The 23,666-nt window shown below is 30.7% G+C and overlaps 1 protein-coding gene across 1 annotated transcript in view; it reads left to right on the plus strand.

Moving 5' to 3' along the window:
- Positions 1–5,682: 5,682 nt before the first annotated feature.
- LOC124369005 (pyruvate dehydrogenase E1 component subunit beta, mitochondrial-like) overlaps positions 5,683–23,666 on the plus strand; it is a 28,437-nt gene continuing 10,453 nt past the window's right edge. Inside the window, exons 1-3 of the mRNA XM_046826611.1 lie at positions 5,683–5,825; positions 5,917–5,979; positions 18,915–19,121. Of these exons, the coding sequence (XP_046682567.1) occupies positions 5,793–5,825; positions 5,917–5,979; positions 18,915–19,121 (303 nt within the window). The 5' untranslated portion in view covers positions 5,683–5,792. The remainder of the gene's footprint in view (positions 5,826–5,916; positions 5,980–18,914; positions 19,122–23,666) is intronic.

Consider the following 23,666-nt stretch of genomic DNA (forward strand, 5'->3'; position numbering starts at 1 on the left):
ACCTATTATTGAAACTATTAGTTTATCTGCCAAAACTATGACTAGAAGAATTTGTAATAGAGGAATAACGATACATTTGTCATAACTGAAGAACTTGCAGATCTTAAAAATCTAAAAGGAACTACTAAATCGGGTGATATATTTGAAAAGGTGTGTGATACTATCAAAGACCTAACTCTAGACTGGGCCAAATTGAAAGGCGTGACAACTGATAGTGCTCGGAATATTATTGAGAACAAAGGAGGGCTTGTTGTGAAAATGAAAGAAGTTTTAAGGTGTTGTGCCGACCTCCCGCTTTCCTTTCATTGTATCATCCACCAAGAAGTCCTTTGCAGCAAAGGTTTAAAGTGGAGAAATGTGATGAATTCAGTTTTAAAAACTGTGAACTTCATTAGAAGTCATTCACTTAACCACCGACAATTTAAAGAACTTTTTTTACACATTGAATATTCAGATTTAATCTACCATTCTGATGTGCGCTGGCTAAGCCTCGGAAGAGTCTTATAAACGTTTTATTACTTGCGTTCCGAAATTGAGATTTTTTAGATACTAAAAGTAAGACATTGGAGGAACTTTCAAATTTACAATGCATATGAGATTTGGCATTTATAGTCGACAAGAATCGTCATTTACGACCTTCACTTAAAGACAAACAAAGACACAAAGAATACAAACTTTGCTCACATTCCAGCTTGTAAGAGTCTTACGGAGGAACTTAGTGAGAAAGGTGAAGAATTTCCTATTGATACATGTGTTAAAGCAATTGAACTCATAGAGAACGGGTTTCGTATGTACTTAACGTAAAGGAAAAATTTGCAAATATAAGTTATAGAGCTACAAGCTAGTGCCACACTGAAGGACTTTAAATAATAACACTTGTACGGTATTCTATGCGAGTCTTCCAAAGTGCTCCACACAAATGAAAACGTTTGGAGCAAGTACATTTACAATACTTGGTAGTACCTACATATGCAAGAAAACTTTTTCGCACAAGAAGCAGATTAGGTTGGCGACTCATTAGAGGCTCACTGATGAATATTTACATCAACTTCTAACAACAGGGTTGACATAGAAAAGTTACCGTCTAAGATGCAAGCCGAGTCACCCCCTTAAGGACAATATTGTACTATTCAACAATACTCATTTACTTGTTCCGTATGTTAATTTTTGAAACGAAATAAAATTATGTTGAACTGATATGGTTGTTTAATTAATATTGAACCAGTACTATATTGGCATGTCATAAAAGTTGATTTATATTAGAGTTAATCTACATTTACACAATTGAAAATTCATAAGCAAATTTATAAATAATTTTTTTATTAAAAAAGTAGGCTTAACTCTAAAATAGAATAATAAAACATTAAAGATTCACGTGTATAGTCAGCAGCATGTAGCTGAACTCATGGTCAAAGTTTTACTAATCACGGCTTAAAGTTCCTCAATTTGCAGTAGTCCAGATGGTTGGCAGCAGATTGGCTGAGTTGTCTATGTTCTTAGAACATCATGCCTTTACTCCGCGCGCTAAACTTTCTCCTCTCCCCTGCCACATTTCAGACGAACCTGCATATTGACAACCCTTTTAGCCACGCCATGTTGAAGATGAGGCCCATAGGTACAAAAAGGTTGCAGACCCCTGGTGTAAGCTAATTGTGATAGTGATGAAATACGAAGGCCAATGTAACCGTTATTCTAAACTATTTTAAATCAGTTCAATACTTCTATTGCATTTTTAGTCATGCATATACCTTAGCAAGAGTGTTTGATATTATTTAAGTATAATAAAAAGAAAGAAATAGACTAAAATTAGAGTTGATTAAAATCTATTATATATAAAGTAAAACTTCAGATTATATTTTGCCAAGGGTTTTACAAATATCTTATGTCAATTAGAGATTTATTCAAAGAGAAGGGTCACTAACATTGGTAGTATTTATCGGTCCCTGGCTCTAGCACTAGCTCTAAGCTGTTGTGCTAGGTTCATCATTTAATTAATCTACTTGAGGAGGTAATTTTCAAAAGGGACCTTGTCACAGTAATCCCATTTTTCTGTAGGGTCAAAAAACGTGTAACTTAGTAACTACACGACTTTATTCATTACACTTAGTGTTTTTCTTCTTTTAACGGCTCCAGAATGGGTTTAATATAGGTTCTGAAAATATATATTATCATAAAATTAGTTATAAGCATTGAAAGTTTGGAAAAGATTCTTTTTGAAAAACAAAAAACTGGATGGAAAAGATTCATTTTGAAGGGAAATACTACGGAAAAGAACCCTTATGATCGTGAAAAGAAAACTTAGCTTTATTTCCTTAAATACTACATTTTATTTTTAATCAGCTGTAACATTGTTACTTAAATCTGGAACTCGCAAGTTTCATGATCAAACAATTACATTGCTCTTCTTCTTGGTTATCGCCAGCTACTACTGGATTCTCAAACAAGAGTTTTTTGTACCATTGCAAACGCTGATTGTCATTGGTAGTAGCCCGGTCGTTGCCAAACATTTTCTTTAATAGTTTATCTACATAGTTGTTTTTCTCTCTTGAGTAATGTGGTGACTTAAGGGCAAAGGATGCAATTCCACGTTTTGAAGATTCACATTACCTACAATAGAAGTAACCTTATATTAAAATAAACAAGCAATTTTTATTAAAATAAAAAATATTGGAATTTAAAAATAGGTTTGGTATTATTTTTAAGATTTTGATTGTTTTTAAATTAAATTAGTTACAAAAGTTATTAGGCTCTAATAAAGTAAAATATTATTAGTAAAAAATTATATTGAACTATTTTTGCCTACCTTTTTTCTCAATGAACAAAGTTTCTCGTTGTCTTCTTCGAATCTGTAGTTCATCAAACCCTTTACAATAACGTGCTTCGACTCTGTATCTATTAGTTGTGATCTGTTATTCTTTTTAGATTTTCTTTCTCTTTCTTCTGTGACGTCTCCATCTTCCTTTACTTTTATGACAATTCTTTTGATTTCACTGATGTGTTCCATATCTTTGTAAAAAGAACTTAAGCTTTTTGTATCATACAGTTTCCAATCTTGGCCTAAAACTTTCACTTCGCCTACGTTGTGATAACATTGGAAAATACGCTTCTTTTGTTAAAACAACTGGGGTTTTCCTAATTATTGTTTCTGACCTTCCAAATACGCTATCTGCTGGCAGGAAACTGTGACCTCGAATTGGAAAACCACAAGAATTTTCTTTATAGAGGTGTTGGTGTTTTAAAGAAAGTGGATTAGTGTCCTTAAAACAATGTTGTTTTTATTTTGGGATATACATCCATCACTAAACAGTCGGAGAGTACTGCTACCAACAAAGTCTACTGCCATAAGATGATGAAGGAGTGCTGAGGATATTTCAACGCTTCCCTTACCAGCCTGCTCCTCTGTCCATGTATAAATATAGGACTTTTAGTGGCCAGATCAGTTACACACAGATTATAAAAATTAAGTTGTCTGGCATAAAAGGCTTCCTGAATAGGACATTTTGGCAAAGGTTGGATCTGCTGCAAATCAAAGCAATAGGTAATAGAGTCTGGAATGTTTTCTCTCATGTGATCATAAAAAGCTTTCGCTCTTTGAGTATGTACTCTTTTTTCTACCATCAGTTTCATTTTTTCCTGCGAACCTAAAGGAGCATTCTTTATTTTTTATTTTAACAAACAGCATGTGCTGCAGGTATCTGGCGCTGGGGATTTAAATCCAATATTGAATTCTGTCACAAATATTTTTCTAAACATTGAACACTTAACTTTCAGATCTTCACTAGCCTTATCATTGTAGATACAATGTAGTTTTCTAATACTTATTTCTGAACTCAAGCATATTCGTTTTGACTTTTTCCTATTGTAGTGGGACTCTGTCCCTCTTAACCTTCTAATAAAATCTCTGACACTTTCCTTTTTCAGTGTGTTCTTCATACTTTTTCTATCCCCTCCCCTCCTTTCTTCGATTGTCTGGCCAGAATTAACTCTGTGTAAAATGGTCCCTAGTCTCTTTCCACTAACTTTTGTTATAGACCGAAAAAACGTTTTGCAAACTGGTATCGTACAACCATTTTCTGTTGCTGTTGGTAAAGAGTAACTAACATTAAAAGCACTTCCCCCCTTTCGTCTCTCTTTTGTTTAAATCAACAGGCCTAGGGCGGCGGCGTTTTACTGTGTGTATCTGAATTAGATTACCAATAATGTTGTCTTGTCTTGTTTTATCAGGCTTACTGTAAAAATCACTGTTAAAGCATTTTAGATGATTAGGCTTAAAGCGAACACATAAAAACGTTTTAGTGTTGTGACGGCAAGGGTGAAAAACAAGAGCTCCTTCCTCTATCCTCTGAATACCTTAACTTTTTTCTCTGTTGCCTCAAAGAATCTTGTTTTCTTCTCTTCCTGCTACCACTATTACATTCACCAACACTAACACTACCATATACTTCTTCCATGTCAATAATATTAGGATAAAATAAGCATTAATAGTTATTTATAATTAACCACTTTCCACTTTAAAATACTATGCACTAACATTAAGAAACATTCACAGTAGAGGATAACCTCAAAACAACAACAAAACACCACATTCTGTTCAGTCAGCTGTTCTCAAATCAAGCGCTCTGATTGGTTGAATGGAGAAGATTCTCTTTGATTTGAAACAGGGTATGGAAAAGATTCTTTTTGTTGTAAACCCTTTTTTTCTACTAATTTTAAATGGGAAAGGATTTTATTTGAACCAAACAACCTACCAAGTGTAGTGTAAATGACCGTAACCAATAATACTGCATCATTATCTAATTTTTTTTAATTTTTTTTGTGACAAGATTCCTTTTGTAAGTTACCTCCTCACTTATATTCAAACTTTATATATTATGTTCAAGGACTTTTTGAACAGAAGGCATGTTAGTAACTACATAAATATTTTTACTAGACGATGTTAATAATATATTATTTTTACGTCACTATTTAAATAATACATATTTGTAACACAAACTTTTATATTTTGCCCAATAATCTTTGCAGTCTATAAAAAAAAAAATATAAAAATTAAAATCATTTTTGTAATTTTTGGATTTTAACCTTTTGGTATAGTGTTGGTATGATTTATAATTCAAATATAAAGATAATAATAACATTGCCTTAAAAAATTGTAAATTGTAGACATCACTATATTAAATTGATGTTTTATTTTAAAACCATTCAAAAAAGTTTATAATATTTAATTTTTAAAATATTTCCGCGAGATCAAATGTCGACTTGGTAGGGATCTAATTATCCTGTTTTAATCTCGCTAGTATAAGGTATCCCTAATTGTGTAGATACTTATTTTTTTAACGATTTTGAAACATAGGGGTGCAACATTTCACCTTCTCACAGCAGATTGAAGGAATAGAAGCATGTTATTTTAAAATTAGTATTACAAGTTTATGTAATTGTTTACAATTGAACAACATTAACAAAAGGGAACTACGGAGCTCCCTAAAGAGGAGTTTCTAGAATTAAGTAATATAATATTACTGAATACAGGGGCATTGGGACGTCTTACGAAAAAAATCAGTAAAAGGTGTTATACCTATTAACTTTCCGGAATAGAAAAATATACTGTAGTCAATAAATGTCTATGATAGATTCTTTTGCGTTCATGATACGGAATTAGTGTTTGTTTTTAGTGTTGCTAACAAAAAAAAATCAATAAAATTATTAAATTTGTCACAATTATACGTACAATTTAATTTTTTTAAAGAGTTAACTCTATAAGTTGTCATTCTGTAACGTCCTCTGCAATCGACAACATGGCATCTCTCACAAGTACAAGGATGTTTAAGGTTGGTTTAAAAACCTTTAGTTTACCTTATTATTTTTGAAATGTGGTTTTTAACGTTATAATTCAATGACAGTTAATTTGTTTTGTTACAGAAGACAGTAGAGCTAATTTCCAGGCGAGGATTTGCTACAACCCGAGCAACAACTGCACAGCAGGTAAGTCTTCCTATGCGATTGTTATGGAATGTCCTTGTAAAATTTAGTTGACCAAAGTCACTATAAATGACTAATATGTCGGTCATTTAGGGGAATTATGGTTTATAATCAGTAGCTTAAGATATTTGACAACCAAGAAATGTATTTCTCTAAAGCAAAGCAATTTATTGCTATAAGACAGGAAAAAGGAAGGTTAACCTAAATGGAATCAATTGATAATTAGATAATATTAAATGGCAATAATAATTTTTCATTGACTCGTTTCACGTAACATATTTTGTAATGAATTAATCACGTTTGATTGTAATTTTTGGAGAGATATTTTCAAAATATATTTGACTCAAACTTTAGTTTTGGTATTTAACATAACCCTGCAAAGACTTGCATATGAATGAAAATTTCAGATCATACTTTGAACTTTGATGCCTTTCACAATATTTTCTTAGGTTTTTGTTTATTGATTATTGTTAATAGGTCTATTTCAATATTTGTTATTATAGGTACTCATTTTACACATTTTGCTATTGGTCACTTAAGTTTACTCTAAATTAAAAATAATTATAGATTTAGTTAAATTATAAAAAACGTGGTATGCCTAGGCTACATTAGTAGCTTATAATTACAACTAGAAAATGAACTTTATCAGTATGTTGATTAGATTCAAGGAAAATGCATTACTTGAACATTCCAACAAACTAAAGCTATCGGAATTAGGTAACTAAATAACCTGATTGGATCTCAGATGACCTACCATGCATTCTTGTCTTTAACAGTGAATAGGTTAAGTACATGCTTACAAAGCAATATTTTTGGTCAAAACTAATATAAGGATTAAATTTACAACTTAGTGTCTACTACGCTTTCAGGCTAATTTATTGACTACAAACATGTGCACTATCAGTCATTTCATTTCATAACCAAAACCCCAATTCGGTAATTCATTAAGAGCTGCAAGTTAGTGTTTCTCTTTGTTGTCGAACATTTTTTGGGATTTTTTGTATAAATCTTATATTATGTACTCACAGCTTTAAGCAATCTGGACATTTGATTTCTAAGTGTGGCGCGTTTTGCATGATCACGGCATTGTGAAATGCACACTCAAATAAATAAAAACAGTGTAGACCTACACAGACAAGCACAAAACAAATTAACACATTGAATCGTAGGCCTGTAACAATGGATTTACTCAGTATAATAATAATTATCAAATTAAAGAGGAGAAAACACACTTTTCGAAAATAAGCCTGTTTATGATAAAATAATTATATGAAAAAAATTATGAAGTAAACAAAATTATAGAAAAAAATGCAATTTTTAAAATTGTAACATTGTATAAACGTTTTATTTTTCAACCCCCTAATATTCTATAAATGTGTTTTTGATATAAAATTTAACATAAAAGAAAGAAAGTAAGCAATTATTACTAATGGATGGCTTATCATAATCATACTCAGCATCACTTATGTCTTCATCACTAGGCCTAACCTCAAAATCTGGGTCAGGATCTATGTCGTCGAGAAACCCTCCGATCCAGAATCATACATTTGGCCCAAGATTCTTTCAAACTGAATCACAGATGATCTTTTATTTTCATTACATATAGGATCATCCTCCTCCGATTCATCCTCAGAATCTGTCAGGATATCACGTATCATACGCACCATTTCTTTGTCTAAATGATCACTCATTTTACACAATGAACAAGAAAAATATACAATAAAACTTTGTATCAGTACGAAAACTATCAGAAATAAACTAAATCCTACAAAACCAACATTTACCATATCACATTATTCAATAATAGTGGAACTTTGTTTACAAACACACCCCAGACAACAACAAGGCTCGCGTCACTGTGTCAGTCAGTTACGTAACTAAGCAGCTATGCAGTAGTTCAAAATACAATTTTTACAGCTGCGCAACTGTTGTCAGACAAAAACGTATTAATAGGCCTATAAACAATATAACATAGGTAACAACCTAAACCCGAATTTTACTGAATACCTAAACATATTAAATTAAATACCGGAGTCCGATTATAGGTCGGGTTCCGTATACAACGGCGTGCGTGTTAGCCCGACCTATACTCGGGCTCTGTATTCAATGTGTTAAGTAAAAGTTTCCCGGGTCGGGTCTTCAAGATTAAAACAGTTTAAAATATGGAGAAAAACATGACAGTATGGCTGAGTTTAGCGTCCATGCATGTTTGCGTGTGTATTCGTACACTGTTGTTTTTATTTATTTGAGTGTGCTTTTGACAACATGGTGATCGTGCGAAACGCGTCATGCTTAAATAGATATAATAGATTGCTTCAAGCTGTAAATAAAAGTTTTTATCATTTGATATGTTGATGAGTTTTGACCAATTGTGTAGTAATGAAAATTAATTTACAAAAGTAAATTTTGGTGTAACTCTGCTGATGAGATCTTTCATGACTCTTTTTATGATTGACATAACTAACAAATATATATCTTTTAAGATAATTTTGTTGAACTAATAATGTTACTGTTATAACAGTATAAAAGAAGGAAAATTGTTTCTTGTTAATTACACAATTTTCATTTTTATGCAGTATTTATGTGCCATATATTGGTTTGTATAAATGTTAGTATTTGCTGACGGTATTTTGCAAAACATTATATTTATCACTTCTAAATTAGTTTCTTACTAGAATGATTGTTAGGATACAAATGATTTTATATACTACTGATAAAAGAACTCGGGGCAAGGTCAAGACTAGGTCATTAGTCTTAATACATCCAGAGTGAAACAGGTAGTGTATTTATTAGACTACCATAAATAATTTTAATCCTATAACTAATATTATGTATTGTTATTTTTACACACCAGTTGAATGCATTCAATGTTTTGTAGGCTTAAAAGAACTTTATTACGAGGTTTTTGAAAGAAAATAACATAAAACTAGAAAACATGTATGGGCGTATACAATAAAACATGAGCTTGTGAACACGATAACTGCAGTATTTTTTTTAATGTTCAGATTTAACTTGGTTCAAAGGCAGGCACTTATTATAGTTATTTTTATCTCTATCTTTGTTGTGGGTTGCCTTTTTGGTGATCTGAAAGCACAAAAACTCAATACATTTTTCATTAGCTGAAAAGAGCTATAAGGATAATTAAATTGTGTGCAGTCTTTACGTGAACTTAAAACATTTCTTGAATTAAAAGAATACTACAGGGTCCGGGAACACATAAAGGAAAAATATAAAATGTTTTGATTATCTTAGTTTAAAATGTTAATAGTGATGATTTCTGCTTAATTTAAATCAATGTTATTGTATAAAGAGTGTATTCTAGTAATGTCTCTTGAAGGATGACCATGCATATTATGTGTTTTGGTAATAAACAAATTGAGTACTGTATTGAGTATCGATGATAACTATCCAAACTATAATCTCAATTGTAATCTAGATGAAGAGGTGTTCTCATTGTCTTATCAAGTGCACAATTAAGAGTTGAATCCTTCCCACCATAGCTACGTTACTTGTGTATAAACAAACCAGCTGTTCACTGAATGACTTGCTTTTTACTATTATTTAAATAATTAATATAAAACAGACCATGGACCTGCAAGTCAAAACAATTAACTCATTGATTTGAACAAGAAGACACTTTTAGCAGCTAGTACCATTCTGTTACCTATGGCATAGTTTAACCCATTGCGGATCGTATTGTTTTGGCGCGTGGGCACCAGCGGGCACGAATTAATTTACGGTCAGCGACCGCACGAACAGCAATGGTGCGCCACAGTATCGCTCGCTATCGTATACTAGAAAATTCAGCTGTGAAGGTATTCGTTCAGATGGAACATGGGCCTGCTACGATATCCGTGATGTACGAACGATAACACGCGAGCAAGGTTCCAGGGTGGCAGGGATGATGTCTGAATCATGGTCTAAATAAAGCGGCTCGGGCGAAGCGATTACAACATCCGGGCCATTGTCTAGACTAAACCCGCCAACATGTACGTCTGCGTCTTTTCGTAGTGTCACTAACCTCAAAAGTATTATAATAACAACTGAGGAAAACACCCAATCAGAAGCGCTAAAAAGCAGAGAGTAAACTCATATGAATGATTTTTCAACTTCGACATACAACTGCGATCTGTAGTATATTTATAAAACTTTTGAAAACTCTAAACATAGACCGTTGTTAAACACTCTTAGTAGACAAGTGAAGACGATCGCCCGATCTATCAGACATTAACAGAACTATTTGGAGGGAAATTTAAAAGCAGACCGCTTTTGCGACCTGAGCTCGTGCCGTTAGGCCCGGCCGCTGCGTGACGAGCCCAGCTCGTCAGTGATCCGCAATGGGTTAATAAATGAGTAGAGTTCTCTACAATGATCACCACACTTATACACAGAATCATTATAGATTAAATAATGCCACACTCACAGCTGTGGCAAGGGTTAAGGAATCCCCAAGAGACATCATCAAGATAATGCCCAAAATCCTTCCTCATGCATCTCAACAGGAGATGACCCCTACCACAATCTTATCCATCCAGATTATCGTGTCACTCAAGAAGCAACACAATGGTGCAGTTTCTGAGCTTCTTTTCTTAAGAGAACAAAAAGAAATAACTTAAAAAAGATACTCTCTTCTGTTACCTTTTCATACACATACTGTAAAACTTTTATATCCTAATCTTAAGCCGTTTCATGTATTAGGTATATCCATATAACATTAATTGACTAAACATTCTTATGAAATGGTTTAAAAAATGAATCCTTTTTTTGTTGTATTCGTAAAATGCGTCTTAAATGGCTGTTAAATATTAAGAAAGATGTTTTTAACTAACCAAACCGAACACTTATTACACAACCAAAGAGCAAATTTAACACCAGTTGTAATAATTTTGGTGAGGATCAACACGGAAGGGAAGCAAAAGGGTGAAAAATACCAAACCAAAATTTTTGAAATTATGCTTAGCTTAGCAGCTAACCACTTTTTAATTTTTACTTGGCGAATGAATTATCTCTATCATCAGCAAATTCATTGTTGTAGGCGCTGTTATTTTACAAAAAGATTTCTATGTGTTTTGTTTATTAATTTAAAAATAGTGGTCAATATACATCATTGTAATAAAAAATGATAAAATTAAAATTTGCCAAGAATATTAAAAGATATAGTTTTCTTCATAGTTCATTTAGTTTTATTATTATAGGAAAAGTGAGAAATTTTCTACAGATAAGTAGGGGTGAAACATGATTATATATTTTGTTAGGCATTGTTAGAAGCTGATCTCAATGCTGTAAACTCAACAAGCTTCACTTTAATGTGACAATGTTTAGTCAATTGTAAAAAATACTGGATATTTTTATACAAATCACGTACAATGTGAACATTTTAGCCAGCACAGCATTTTTTTAGTACCCCACAAAAAGTTTGGTGTAGCATGCTGCTCTGGCAAGGGAGTTGTTTATCATATCTGAATTTATAGCCTGCAAAGTTTGTTATCCAAGAAGACGATGTGGAGTATCCTTAACCACTTTTTGTTTTAATTCATTAAACATTGTAAAATCATGATTGTTTTATACTAACATATATCCTATTACCTTTACACAAATATTTATGCAGTCATATTTTAGTATCTACATCTTTTTCACATTGCGTAACAGTTGTCATATCACGTCAGTCATCAAGCTGTGTCATCAGACAAGTAATTGTGTTATGCATTTTTGTGTAATTGTGTTTTTTACTTGTTTTTCAATCAATCAACATCAAATGTTGTACTCTTTCAGAAAATAAAGTAAGAAACTATAAAGTGTTTCCTACGGTAAAATTATTTTTTGTTCTTTCAGTAACCTAACGTAAAACAAATTTAAACAAAAACAAGCAAAGTGAATTTAAAAAATATTTAATGCCCAATAAAATTATTATTCAATAATTTATATTGTAAACAATTTTACTGTGAGTAATAGAACTAAAAATATCTTTTTAATACTATACTTATAAAGTATTTAAACAATATTTGCATTTTATATATTTTCCCCTTTGTCTTCTTCAATACATCCTTCAGAAAAAAGTATTCACTACACAAGTATGTACCAGAAAATATTGCAACAATTTTCTTCGTCCGATATTATAAGGGTTAATAATATAAAAAAAAAAGAACTGGACCCATCCAAATAATATAATAAAACAATTCCATGTATGAAATTTTATAAATTAAATTCTAAAACTATTCAAAATGTAACTTCAAATATATACTATTTACACTATACTAGATGATAGTAACTAAAAGCAAAACTAGCTCCCATTGTACAAATATAAAATTAAATACAAATGGATAAATTATTAACAGGTTTTAAAATACTAAAAGCATATGGTAGCACAGAACAAGTAACCGCTGGTTGGATTGTTATATTGTTATTTTTAATTCATTGAAAACAATATTTTACATTGAACTAAAGTTGTTGTATATAACAATAAGTAACAAAATTGGTTTGCAATTAAATTCATCAATACTAAATACCTATTTTGGGATAAATATTGACTGACTCTCAACTAGGTGCTGTGGTTACTTAGGAAAAGTTGGTGAACTTTTTTGTAACTTATCAAAGGGTTTAGGTTATAAATATAAACTTCAAAATAATTTATTATGGAGTAGATTACTATGGTAGAGACATTAGATAGTTTGTTTGCTCTCTATTGGATGGTTGGCTTCTTGTTGAGTTGCGGTCAGGCAGTAGAGAATTTTCACAACTTGTGGCTTAGCTTTTAAGTAATTATTTTCAAAGCTCATTAACAATTAACCATAACAGATCAACTTCATTAACTTGTTAACTTTTTATTAATATTGCTTAATAGATTTCATCAGATGCATTGCCTAGTGCCTTGATAAAGTGTGAACCAATTCTAATGATATTATACTTCAGTAATTTAAATTGAATTTCAACATTTTAAAGAATGTTTTCATCTCAATAGAGTTTGTAGCTTGTACCTATCTGTTAAAATGTGGACAACATTAATTTTTCAAACTTTGAAAAGTTCAAACTCCAAAAAAGAATAACCTTTTTAAATAATTGTTACAAAATGAAAACATCTAGCATATAAACTACAGAAGTTAGTGAGTGGCAATGGTTCATGAATTATTCATGAATTTTAATTTTTAAATATACACAAGAAAATTTATTTATTTTCCATTGAAACTGTTTTTTGAACCAATAAATCAAATATTTTCAACAACAATTTTTTTATTTCTATGAAGTAAATTTATAAAATGGCATAACCACTTCTGCGTTACAATGATCTTAACAAAAGGTTTCATTTTTATTTAATTCAAGAATGATCAATCTGTAAAAGTAGTGTCGAACCAGCAGTGTATGTTGTCTAATTTGTTAAGACAGTTTTATCAAATTGAAATACAATGTTTGATATGCAAGAAAGAAGATTTGATTGACCATTTTGTCACTGTTTATTCCCTTTTCTTCATATTCACAAGTGAGTCTCATGCAAGCCTGTTAGGCCCTCATTTATGGCAGAATTGATTTGTAGACAGTATTGACTCTTCTCATTTTTCTTCTGTTATTTTATGCAGTTCTCAAAATTAATTAATTTTCCGAACATGTCACTGATTGTTACAGTTTTAAATGGCTAGAATTAGTTGTGTAAAAAAAATTAATAAAAATAAATTTATTCGTAAAAATACTGCATTAATTAAGTAAATATAGCCTGTTTTATTCAATATTTTACGTAGTGGCAATATTAGTTGGTATGTTGTTTAAAAAATAATTTGCCCATCTGTATATTTACATAACAGTGCACAGCTGAGCAAATTCTTTTAATTCAGATTAGAAGTTTTTTTATAACATTTTTAGTAGGCATATGTCCCTCCAAATATATATTTAGTGTCTGAAAATATCAAGTAGAAACTTAAATTTTAGAAAATGATATGATTTATAGGGACAGAGGTTCCTGCTGAGAGCTATTCCAATCCTTGCTCTTTTAACACAGAGGATTAGACATCGTTATATTACTTCTTAATTATGTAAAGTCCATCTGAAATCCATTTAACTCAACACAGTGACCAGTTACTTCATTACAATGGACTACAAATTTTACACGTTAAACGCATTGGCACATTTCCTTTTTAGAATGACATGTTACAAACTTTTTTCATGACTCAATTCTTGAATATAATTTTAAACCATTTACAAATCTAAATCAACAGTGATAGTAATGCCTCCTTATACTAAGTTTGTAGTAATAGTGCTATTGGTTAGCATGCAGAGGTGGTTCTAAAGATTACTTATTCGGGTCTGGTGGTTTGGGCATGACATCTATCAAATATTATAATTTTATTTAGTGTGCTGACCAAAGAAAACAGTTTTCAGGTTTAATAAATGTTTTTAAGAACTGTCTCTCCGCTAATAACCCTATTGGAATTGTTAATGTCTTACAAAAACATAGATGATTGTTGTTGGACTTTCTTGTTCGTTAAGAAATATCCATAAACATCCGATGATACACTTATATCTACTGTATACTTGGATAATCTTGCATGTAAGCCAATAAAACTACACTACAATTATAACATTGTTATTACAAAACAAATATTACAATATTGTGTAGTTTATCACTCAAGAAATACCTCAAAATGTAATATAATTATTAAAAATTATAATCCTTTCATTGTTTTAACACAAAGCTTCGGAAACATGTGTTAATGACCGAAGAATGGGTATAATTATTATCTAGTATTTGGTTATTCACCAAATATTGAATTGAAGTGTACCTAAGTATGCACAGGAAGGATATTGAAGATCAATATTAGTTTGAAATTTAAGTGTATGATATGTTTTAATAATAATAAAAAAAAAACAATATTTATATTAATGCTGTGCCTAGTTCTTACATAAGTCTGTAGTGTTATTCATAGAACTTAATTTCTGTCTTGGATGATGAACTAAACTAGGATTGCTATTGTGACTGTCTGATTCAACATTTTTTGTAATTGTATAAAGTAGTGAATACACAGTTTTTCGTTTCTCACATGTCTTTTACTGCTTTAATTTTGTAAGAGTGATTTTGTAAGCATGGTTGAGAACAGTAGTGTAATAATTAATGATTATCACAAGGTCACTTATAAATTGTTGATAGCAGTGTTTTTATCAATTGTACAGTTGACTAGCACTGCATGATATTAGCTTCTATCCAAGGCTAATAGGATGAAAGTTTCTTCCCTCTCACTATACCATATCAGCGCAGAATGAACATGATTTCTTGAATAATATTGCAAGTCAACTGATGGTCAACAATATCTGTTATTACTGTGTGTAGTAATATAATTATGTGTTTGAATAAGAAGTTTTAAACACATTTATATCAATAAGTTTTTTGTTCTTAATTTGCCTTTTTGATGTTTCTTGCATGAGTTTATATGTGAATATACAGGTGTATAAAATGTCCAGAACCATATTCATTTCTAATGAATGGGCTTAAATAAAAAACTGAAATTTAGTATACGGTTGTAAAACATTTTCCCCCATCTTTTGATGCAGAATTTAATTTTTTCAACCTAGAAGAGACTGCTCATGGAGGATGTTCTGATAAAAGGAATGTTAAATTGTACATAAATTTAAAGCCTAATTTTACTTAGTAAGGAGCCGCTAGTTTAAACTCAAAAGTATCACCCTGAAAAAAATGGTGATTGGTCAAAGTTTAAAAGTCATTATAGACATTAATCCTTTTACACAAGTATTTGAACTTTTATTGTAATATATATGATCTGTGAATATTATGTTTGAGAATTTAATAGAAATTACATTAGCCATTAGTTGAACAATAAAAGCTGATACAAAAATTAGTAGAAAATCAGTAAAATGTACACTTTAAAGCAAAAACGCAAGTCTCAAGGAAAGTGATTATTTGATTGTTAACAATAATGAAAAACTGCAGTGTTTGGTGTGCATGCAAGTTGTTTCAGTGCGTAAGGAATATAGTGCGAGGAGACATTACTTTGCAATACATTAAAATAAGTATGCTACATCTAATATACTATACAGCCGCATATACATATACTGTTGGAGTACTTTAGTTGCAGATTTGAAGAAGAAGCTTAAACTGGCATGTTTAGTAAAATATTCCCAAACTCATCCTTTGTTTTCATTGTATGCTGTATTGCCATATCTCGTGAGCTGGCCAGGGCAGAGAAACATTTTACTGATGGCAGATTAATTTTTTAATGTGCTATTGAAATGACAAAAGCTTTTGAAGATTCCAAAATAGCTGAGCTATTCGAATCAGTGGCACTTTCACATCAAATCATACAACGAAGGATTGTTAAAATGGATGAGGAAATAAAAACATCTTTACTCAGCCAGGTTAAAAAAAGCTCATATTTTTCATGTTAGTAAGTAGGAACTATTTGATTTGTGTTCATTTCATGGAACAACAAATGAAAAGACATTTGTTAGACTTTAAAGATAGAAGTTGACAGAATTGGAGGCTTTGGTAAATGTTCAGCCATTGTTACAGATTGGGCATCAGCAATGGCAGGTACAAAGTCTGGATTAGTAGGGTTGCTTAGGGAAAATGGAGTAACTTGTCAGACAATCCACTGTATTCACCAGGAAGGTTAACGTGGGAAATCCATCAAGCAGGCTCAAGTTTACACATAAAACTTAAGCAGTTTTTATTAAAAAAACCGTCCTGAGTATGGAGACTTTACATTATACAACTATGTAAGGTGGTTGAGTGAAGTAATTTGCATGGATAGATTCTTTGCTATATGAAAAGAAATCCATGCATTCCTCAAGAAATATGTGCCATCAGAAAACACTGAACTTGAAAACAAGTTTGAAAATCCAGAATTTCTGGTTCAATTAGCTATTTTAACAAACTTGATAAATAATTTCAACATTTTAAACTCAAGTATTCAAGGAAAAAAATCAAACAATATCAGATTTGCTAAGCATCATCAATGGGTATGCTAAAAGTGTTAGCTGAAGAATTCGTATATAATGATTTTTCAAGCTGCAGTTCTCAAATCCAAGAAATAATTGACAAGTTCAATACAAGATTCAACGAAATTGAAAATCTGAAAAGTAGTCTGAAAATGAGGGTCACAGGTTTGAATCTCGATAATCTCAAATAGCAAGATATAACTAACTACACAAATAATAAAAAAAATATTACACCCAAATTATTGTTTATCTTTTGCTGTGTTTGTTTTTATGTATTGTATCTTGTTGATATAAGATTTTGTACCAATGTATTTGATATAAAACTGTTTTAGACTCTATAAGAAGTAATTATAAATAAAAACTCTGGAAATGTGACCTTTTTTAGTGTATTTAAGGGAAATTTGTTTTCGGCATTGGCAATACTGCAGTCACTGAGCAGCATGAGCTCATCTGCCAGATTGAGGTTAACCATAGTAAAAATTATATTTTTAGTTAAGTATATTCAAACCTTTCTAAAGGAATTGGTTTTAACCATAATGTATTTTATTTTGATATATTCATAATAATTGATCTTGTGTGTTTAAAAATTCATATATTTTCATTAAAAGCATAAGTGTTATCTAAAATATGTTTTTTTAATATGGAGTTTTTTTAATATGTGTCCACTATGTAGTTAACAGCAACGTATCATTCACAGAAAATGTGCTACATTAATAATAATGTATGGATGTTAAATATACCCACTAATATTTCTGTCCTTTTTTCAAAAGGAGTACAAAAATTAGTTAATGAAATAATATGTTTGATGTACAATGCTTCAGAAAAATGTATTTGTATACAAATTATATTTTGTACAAAGCTTTTTGTTTTTTATTTACGCCTGTCTACTGACATTTAACAAGTAATCATTGTTACTGTGTTGAAACATTTCTTTCATTAAAACAATGTTTAGTCATCATCAGGCAAATCAATAAAATACTACAGCATCTAATGTGATGTGACACCTGTTGCTATTTGCGAAACTCTTGGTAGGGTAGATATAACTTGTATACTTGATGACATGATAATATATTCATTACATACCTAATACTCTTAGAATATTATACCTTTACTTAAGTATGTGATACCTTCACTTTTAGGTTTAGTGTAAAGAGGGCTTGATAACCCTTCCTTAAGTTTGCCTCTTTAATAAAGGCATATTCATTCATTAATTAATTTTTTCTAATAATTCAAGTATCAAGAATGAACAAGAGATAATTTGATTGGATGCTAAACATATCCATTTACTAACACAGAATTGTGTTCTTATTCAAAAATACTATTTACGACATTGAGATAAACTATGAATAACTTATGAGTGTAGTGTTGATAGTATTTACTTTTTATATTCATTTTATTTTAAGGGAGACTTCCTTAAATTAAACATTTGAGGCTTACAACAAAACATTCAATCAAAATCATTCATTGGTACTAATTTTTATTTAAAGTGACTGTTCTCCTTTTTACCCTTATTCAGCCTATTCTCAAACGATTAAAACTGAAAAAGCCTGTGTTTATGGCTGTATGTACCTGTTAAACAGAGTATGGGGGGAAGTCGTTATGGGTCTCCAAGTAGTTTCTCTCTGAGCTGCATGCAGGTCTCCAATTTTATGAGGGACAACAATTTTAAAAAAGCTAGTTGTTATTGACATATTAGTAAAGGTGTGAAATGTTAACAAACTGGGTGTTAGCCTTTTTGTCGTGACAAACCATTCTTAATCAAATTTTATTTAAACTTCAAAATCCCTCCTTTATTGGAATCTATTAAGAGATGAAAGAAAATCTTTCAAAAACATATAACAACCTTGAATAATTTTTATTGTAATTCGTAACTATTTTATTTGTTTTTCTGAGAACTCTTGAAACTTTGCGTGCTCTGTTCACTCTATGGGAAATAATTCCATTGTTATTTTCAAGTTTAAAAGGAAGTAGAGAACTAATTTTTTAAATTTTTATTATAGATGACGGTGAGAGATGCCCTCAATTCTGCTCTGGATGAAGAGATGGAACGAGACGAACGAGTGTTCATCCTTGGAGAGGAAGTGGCTATGTATGATGGAGCCTACAAGGTTTCTCGTGGGTTGTGGAAGAAATATGGCGACAAGCGTGTTATTGATACTCCCATCACTGAAATTGGCTTTGCGGGCATTGCTGTTGGAGCTGCTATGGTATTTATTTTCATTCATTCAGATTTATATTTTTATGTCCCAAAAAAGTTAAGCCTAAATGATTAAACAATCTGTGATTACATTACTGTTCTTAAGAAGTAACATTTGGTGTATTGGTACTCAAAGGGCTTAATTTATCCTTATTTAATTATGTCATTGTAAATAACATCTTCAAAAATGTCTAGTTAAATCAGCAGAGCTTTTGCCCTAATAAGCAACACCATAATCTTTCTCATATCTTATTTTTGCCAAAATCTTTCGTACTTCCACTTACTTTGTTTTTCTTGATTTTCCATTTAGTCTTCTGTCTTCTAATTGCTCCTGTCTGGAATATTTTTCATGACATTTTTGTGTTACGCTACATGAATCATATTTTTATTCAAGGCTTTTGACAATTACTTGACCTTCTTTTAAAAACCAAACTACTCTTTAACCTTAACCCTAACCCAATCCACCCTACTCCCCACCCACTACCCTACCTTTTAACATTTATATTCTAAAGTAACAATATTTTATTTTTACAATTTTACTCTAGATTTTTTAAATCCTTTCATTGCTGTGTCAGAGCTACTGGACTTTTTAAAAACATCCACAAAATACAAACCTTCAGTATAACTTACAGGAAATTTTGAAAATGATATTAAAAATATAACATTTTATATTTTAGAGCATATCTTGCATAAGTTTCCATTTTAAATATAAATTATTTTTGTTACATGTGTTTAAACACAGCTGTCAGTCAATAGTAGTGGCGACAGTAATCATTCAATATGACCTGACATGCATTGTTTCAAACCAAAAGGCCATATATTTTTATTTATGGAGCTAACTTGATGAAAATTTGTATGCATGTTGAAATAAAGTATTCTTTTAGAATGGCATGATTTCATAAAGTCTGAGATAGTTTTCGATACTTTTATTGATGACCCCGAAAATGTTCCAAAAAGAAAGTAAGAGTTTATAGTTTTATTATTTTTATATATCTTACATATTGAAAAGGTTTAGAATATATAAAATGTTATACACATTTAACTAATTATTGACCAATAAATAACCAAAGTTATAAAATGTTTAATTACTGTATGAAGATTGCTAAAAATGGCTCAGAATGTTTGGATAATACCTCAAAAATACCCTCAGCAATTTTGACTAGAATTAACAAAAAAAGTCTTGCAATCAAAAGGTTCTGCCAGAAACCTTTGATTGCAGAACATTTATTGCAACAAAACGTGGTACATACCTGACTAAAGTTTTTTCTACAGAAGAAAACAAAAAAATTATATTTAATATTTCAAAGCAAATAGCTACAATGTCATAAGAGTTATACAAATGTATGATGGTAAACATCATAATTATTAGTTTACATGTGCATGCTAAAGAGACTCAGTAGTAAACTTCTTTTGATTTTTTTTTCAAACCCCTTAATATGTCATTGATTGGAAAAGGAACTAACAAGACCAAATAAGACTTAAATAATATAAATTACTAAAATATACAACTTAGGCACTTAGATATTGTAGTATACATAAATTGGCAAAGGTCGTATAAGGTTACAGATATATTCTTTATTAGGACTTTATTTAAGAGACTTGACTAATGGTGGGCAATGCATATCTGCTAATTGTATTCTGATGTGAAGTATTACATTTTCTTAGTCATAAAAAAGTTATTGTAATAAATTTTAGAAATATATACTGTTCATGAGATTTAAGGATAATAATGATGGAAATTAAGATATACAACAGTGTTATACTGCAACAATTGAAGTTTGTTTTTTATTCTTGGAAAAACTTATAATTCCTCTGTTTTATTGCTGGTGATTTTATTATTTATTAACTTGGTTCCAAATCTTTAAATTTTCGGACCTGCAATTTCTCTTAATGTGGTCTTGAACTTTGATTGTATATTGGAGAGGTCATGTTTATAATAGTGTTTTATTTTTATGTGAAAGAAAATTGAATATTTAACAACTATGTTCATACTTGTGTATTACTAAATAGCTCTTGTTTGATATGTAATTCATCTAACATATGTAACTATAATTAACACATATATGTGTGATATGTAATTATTATAAATTTAAATGAGTTCTTATACAGTTCTTAAAATATACATGAAATGGTTTCAACAACTGTATAACATTGTGTCTTTTTAAGGGCTGGGTGCAATATATAAGATTTCTGCTTGGTCTTTTTGCATACATTTTCGGCAACAATATATCAGCTGCTTTAGAATGTACGAGAAAAAGACCAAGTAATATTGTCATCGGCAATATGTGTGAGAAATGCTAGGCGGCAATATGTTTCTGCTAGGTTTATTTCTTTTCTAGCACTTTTAAATATAACAAAACTTAAAAACTAAAGTATTTGTTGGAAAATTGAATAGTTGATAATTTGATTAGCTTCAGTTTATTATTTTTTGGATTATAAATTTGGTATTTTTTCAACATCCAACTAGCTGATTGCATTTGTCATTTGATAACAGACTTTTAGGCCTCACTATGTTAACTGGAAGTCTAACTACATATTAGAAACTACATATAAAGAAAAAGATAAACCATGTAGAAAGAGGTCTTTCACAAATAGACAATGGGTGCTCAAGATGTAACAGTGAAGGTTGCTATGGCATTTGCATGGTAAAGCCTATTTCTGTTTGATAGAAATTAATCAACACTATTCATATGAATACGTTTACTTTTATAAAAACACAAAGAAGCAACATAAATACTTATCACAATTAGAAAACAAATTGTATATTTAAGATATGTAGTAGATAAATCCTGAACTTGAGGTTGTTTTAAAATCACCTCACATAATTGAGTAGGGCTGACTCAGCGATGTTCAGGCGGAAATTGTTTATTAGTTCCGCTAGCTTTTGTAGAGGTCAAAATGTACTGTATCAAAAGGATTAAAAATATCAATAATTTTGTTCTCAAATCAAATTTTTCTAAATTTGGCACACTTAAAACCAGTTGTCAGACATGTAAATAAAAAGTAACAACAGATTGAAGACAACTGTTTGGTTAATCAGTATGAACTAGAGAATATTTTATTGTAACAAAACATGGTACACACCTAACTAAAATGTAGAAGAAAACACAACAGTCATATTTTCATATTTCAAAGCAAATAGCTACAGTGTCATAAGAGTTAGCATCAAACTTCAAATGTATGAAATGTTAAAGGTTTTATTACAAATACAATGTTTGATATGCAGAAGTTCACTAAATCTAAAGATAAAATAGTTGTACACAAATCTAAAACTATGTACAACCTTTCTACCAGCAAATTTCTATAGTCTGAGTCATAGAAATGCTTAATGCTTGTGGTAGATCAGATGGATGCCACAATTGCATTGAGACACCAGTAATAGCTCTGTTTACTTTTGATGTTAGGAATATCTGCACAAATTACACATAATCTTTCCTTCCGGCCTTGTAAATGTTGCAATGAATGTTCTGAATCCCCTGACAGATTTGATTGAGCATGAGACCAATATGTTGAACACCTTCTGCCAACTCAAGTACAATGCTGCGAACAAAATAATCTGCTCCTTCTGATCTGTGTTTTTAGGACAAAATAAAGACATCAAATACAGCAATGTTAAGTAAATTAAAACATTTTTTCCAGTATTTCTTTATAGGTCTGCTATAGAGCAGGTGCGAAATACTTTTATCGCTGTTTAGTAGCTTCTAGGCCACTTCTAATATTTATCAACTTGTCCTCATGACAACCAGTTGATAATAAATATACTGGTTTCCTTGTAGCTTTTTGTTTGTATCCTACTAAAAGAAGTTAACAATATTTTTATGATGACCGATACTAAACTTGTAATAAAATGCATCCACATCATATTCATACTCTTTTTGATTTTTCAACAACTTCAGCATAAAGTACAATATATTTTCTGTTATACTAAGTATAATAGGGTTTTCTAACTACATACAAAAGTGGTCAAGGTCTAATCTGTCAGAGAGAGAGCCAGTAGATGTGAAAGTTGGTATATAACTTTGGATTAAGAATGCGTTAATTACTTTTACGATACCACAGGGTTCAATCTATCTTCTACTTTTTATGCTTTTTGTGTGTGACATTCACTCAGGACTCAAACACTCTAAGTTTTGTACGATGACGACCTGTAAATCTACATGCACTTGAAAATTGATTTTATCGGTGACTCCATAAATGGGTACATGAAAAAATATTTAAGTGGTGTGAATATCATATAAGGCTAAACCATACAAAACCTATTGAAATACATCACACACACTTATGAAACTTAAATATCTATTTAACTTAACTAACTTTAATAACAAACTCTTTCTTTTATTGGAAGTTCTCTTCTGTACTAAGACAAAATGAAACATCTTGGATTGACTATAAACTCGAATCTGGCTTGGGTATACAGACACTCTTACTAAGAGCAGTGTTTCTTCTGTTAATGTATATGTTTTTATCAGAGCACATTAACCTTGTTTAAATTAAATCAGTTGTTATTTCACACTTAAATTATTGTAATTACATGATCAATGATATAATAATCGTG

Source organism: Homalodisca vitripennis, chromosome X (assembly GCF_021130785.1).
Source record: "Homalodisca vitripennis isolate AUS2020 chromosome X, UT_GWSS_2.1, whole genome shotgun sequence".
NCBI classification, from domain to species: domain Eukaryota; kingdom Metazoa; phylum Arthropoda; class Insecta; order Hemiptera; family Cicadellidae; genus Homalodisca; species Homalodisca vitripennis.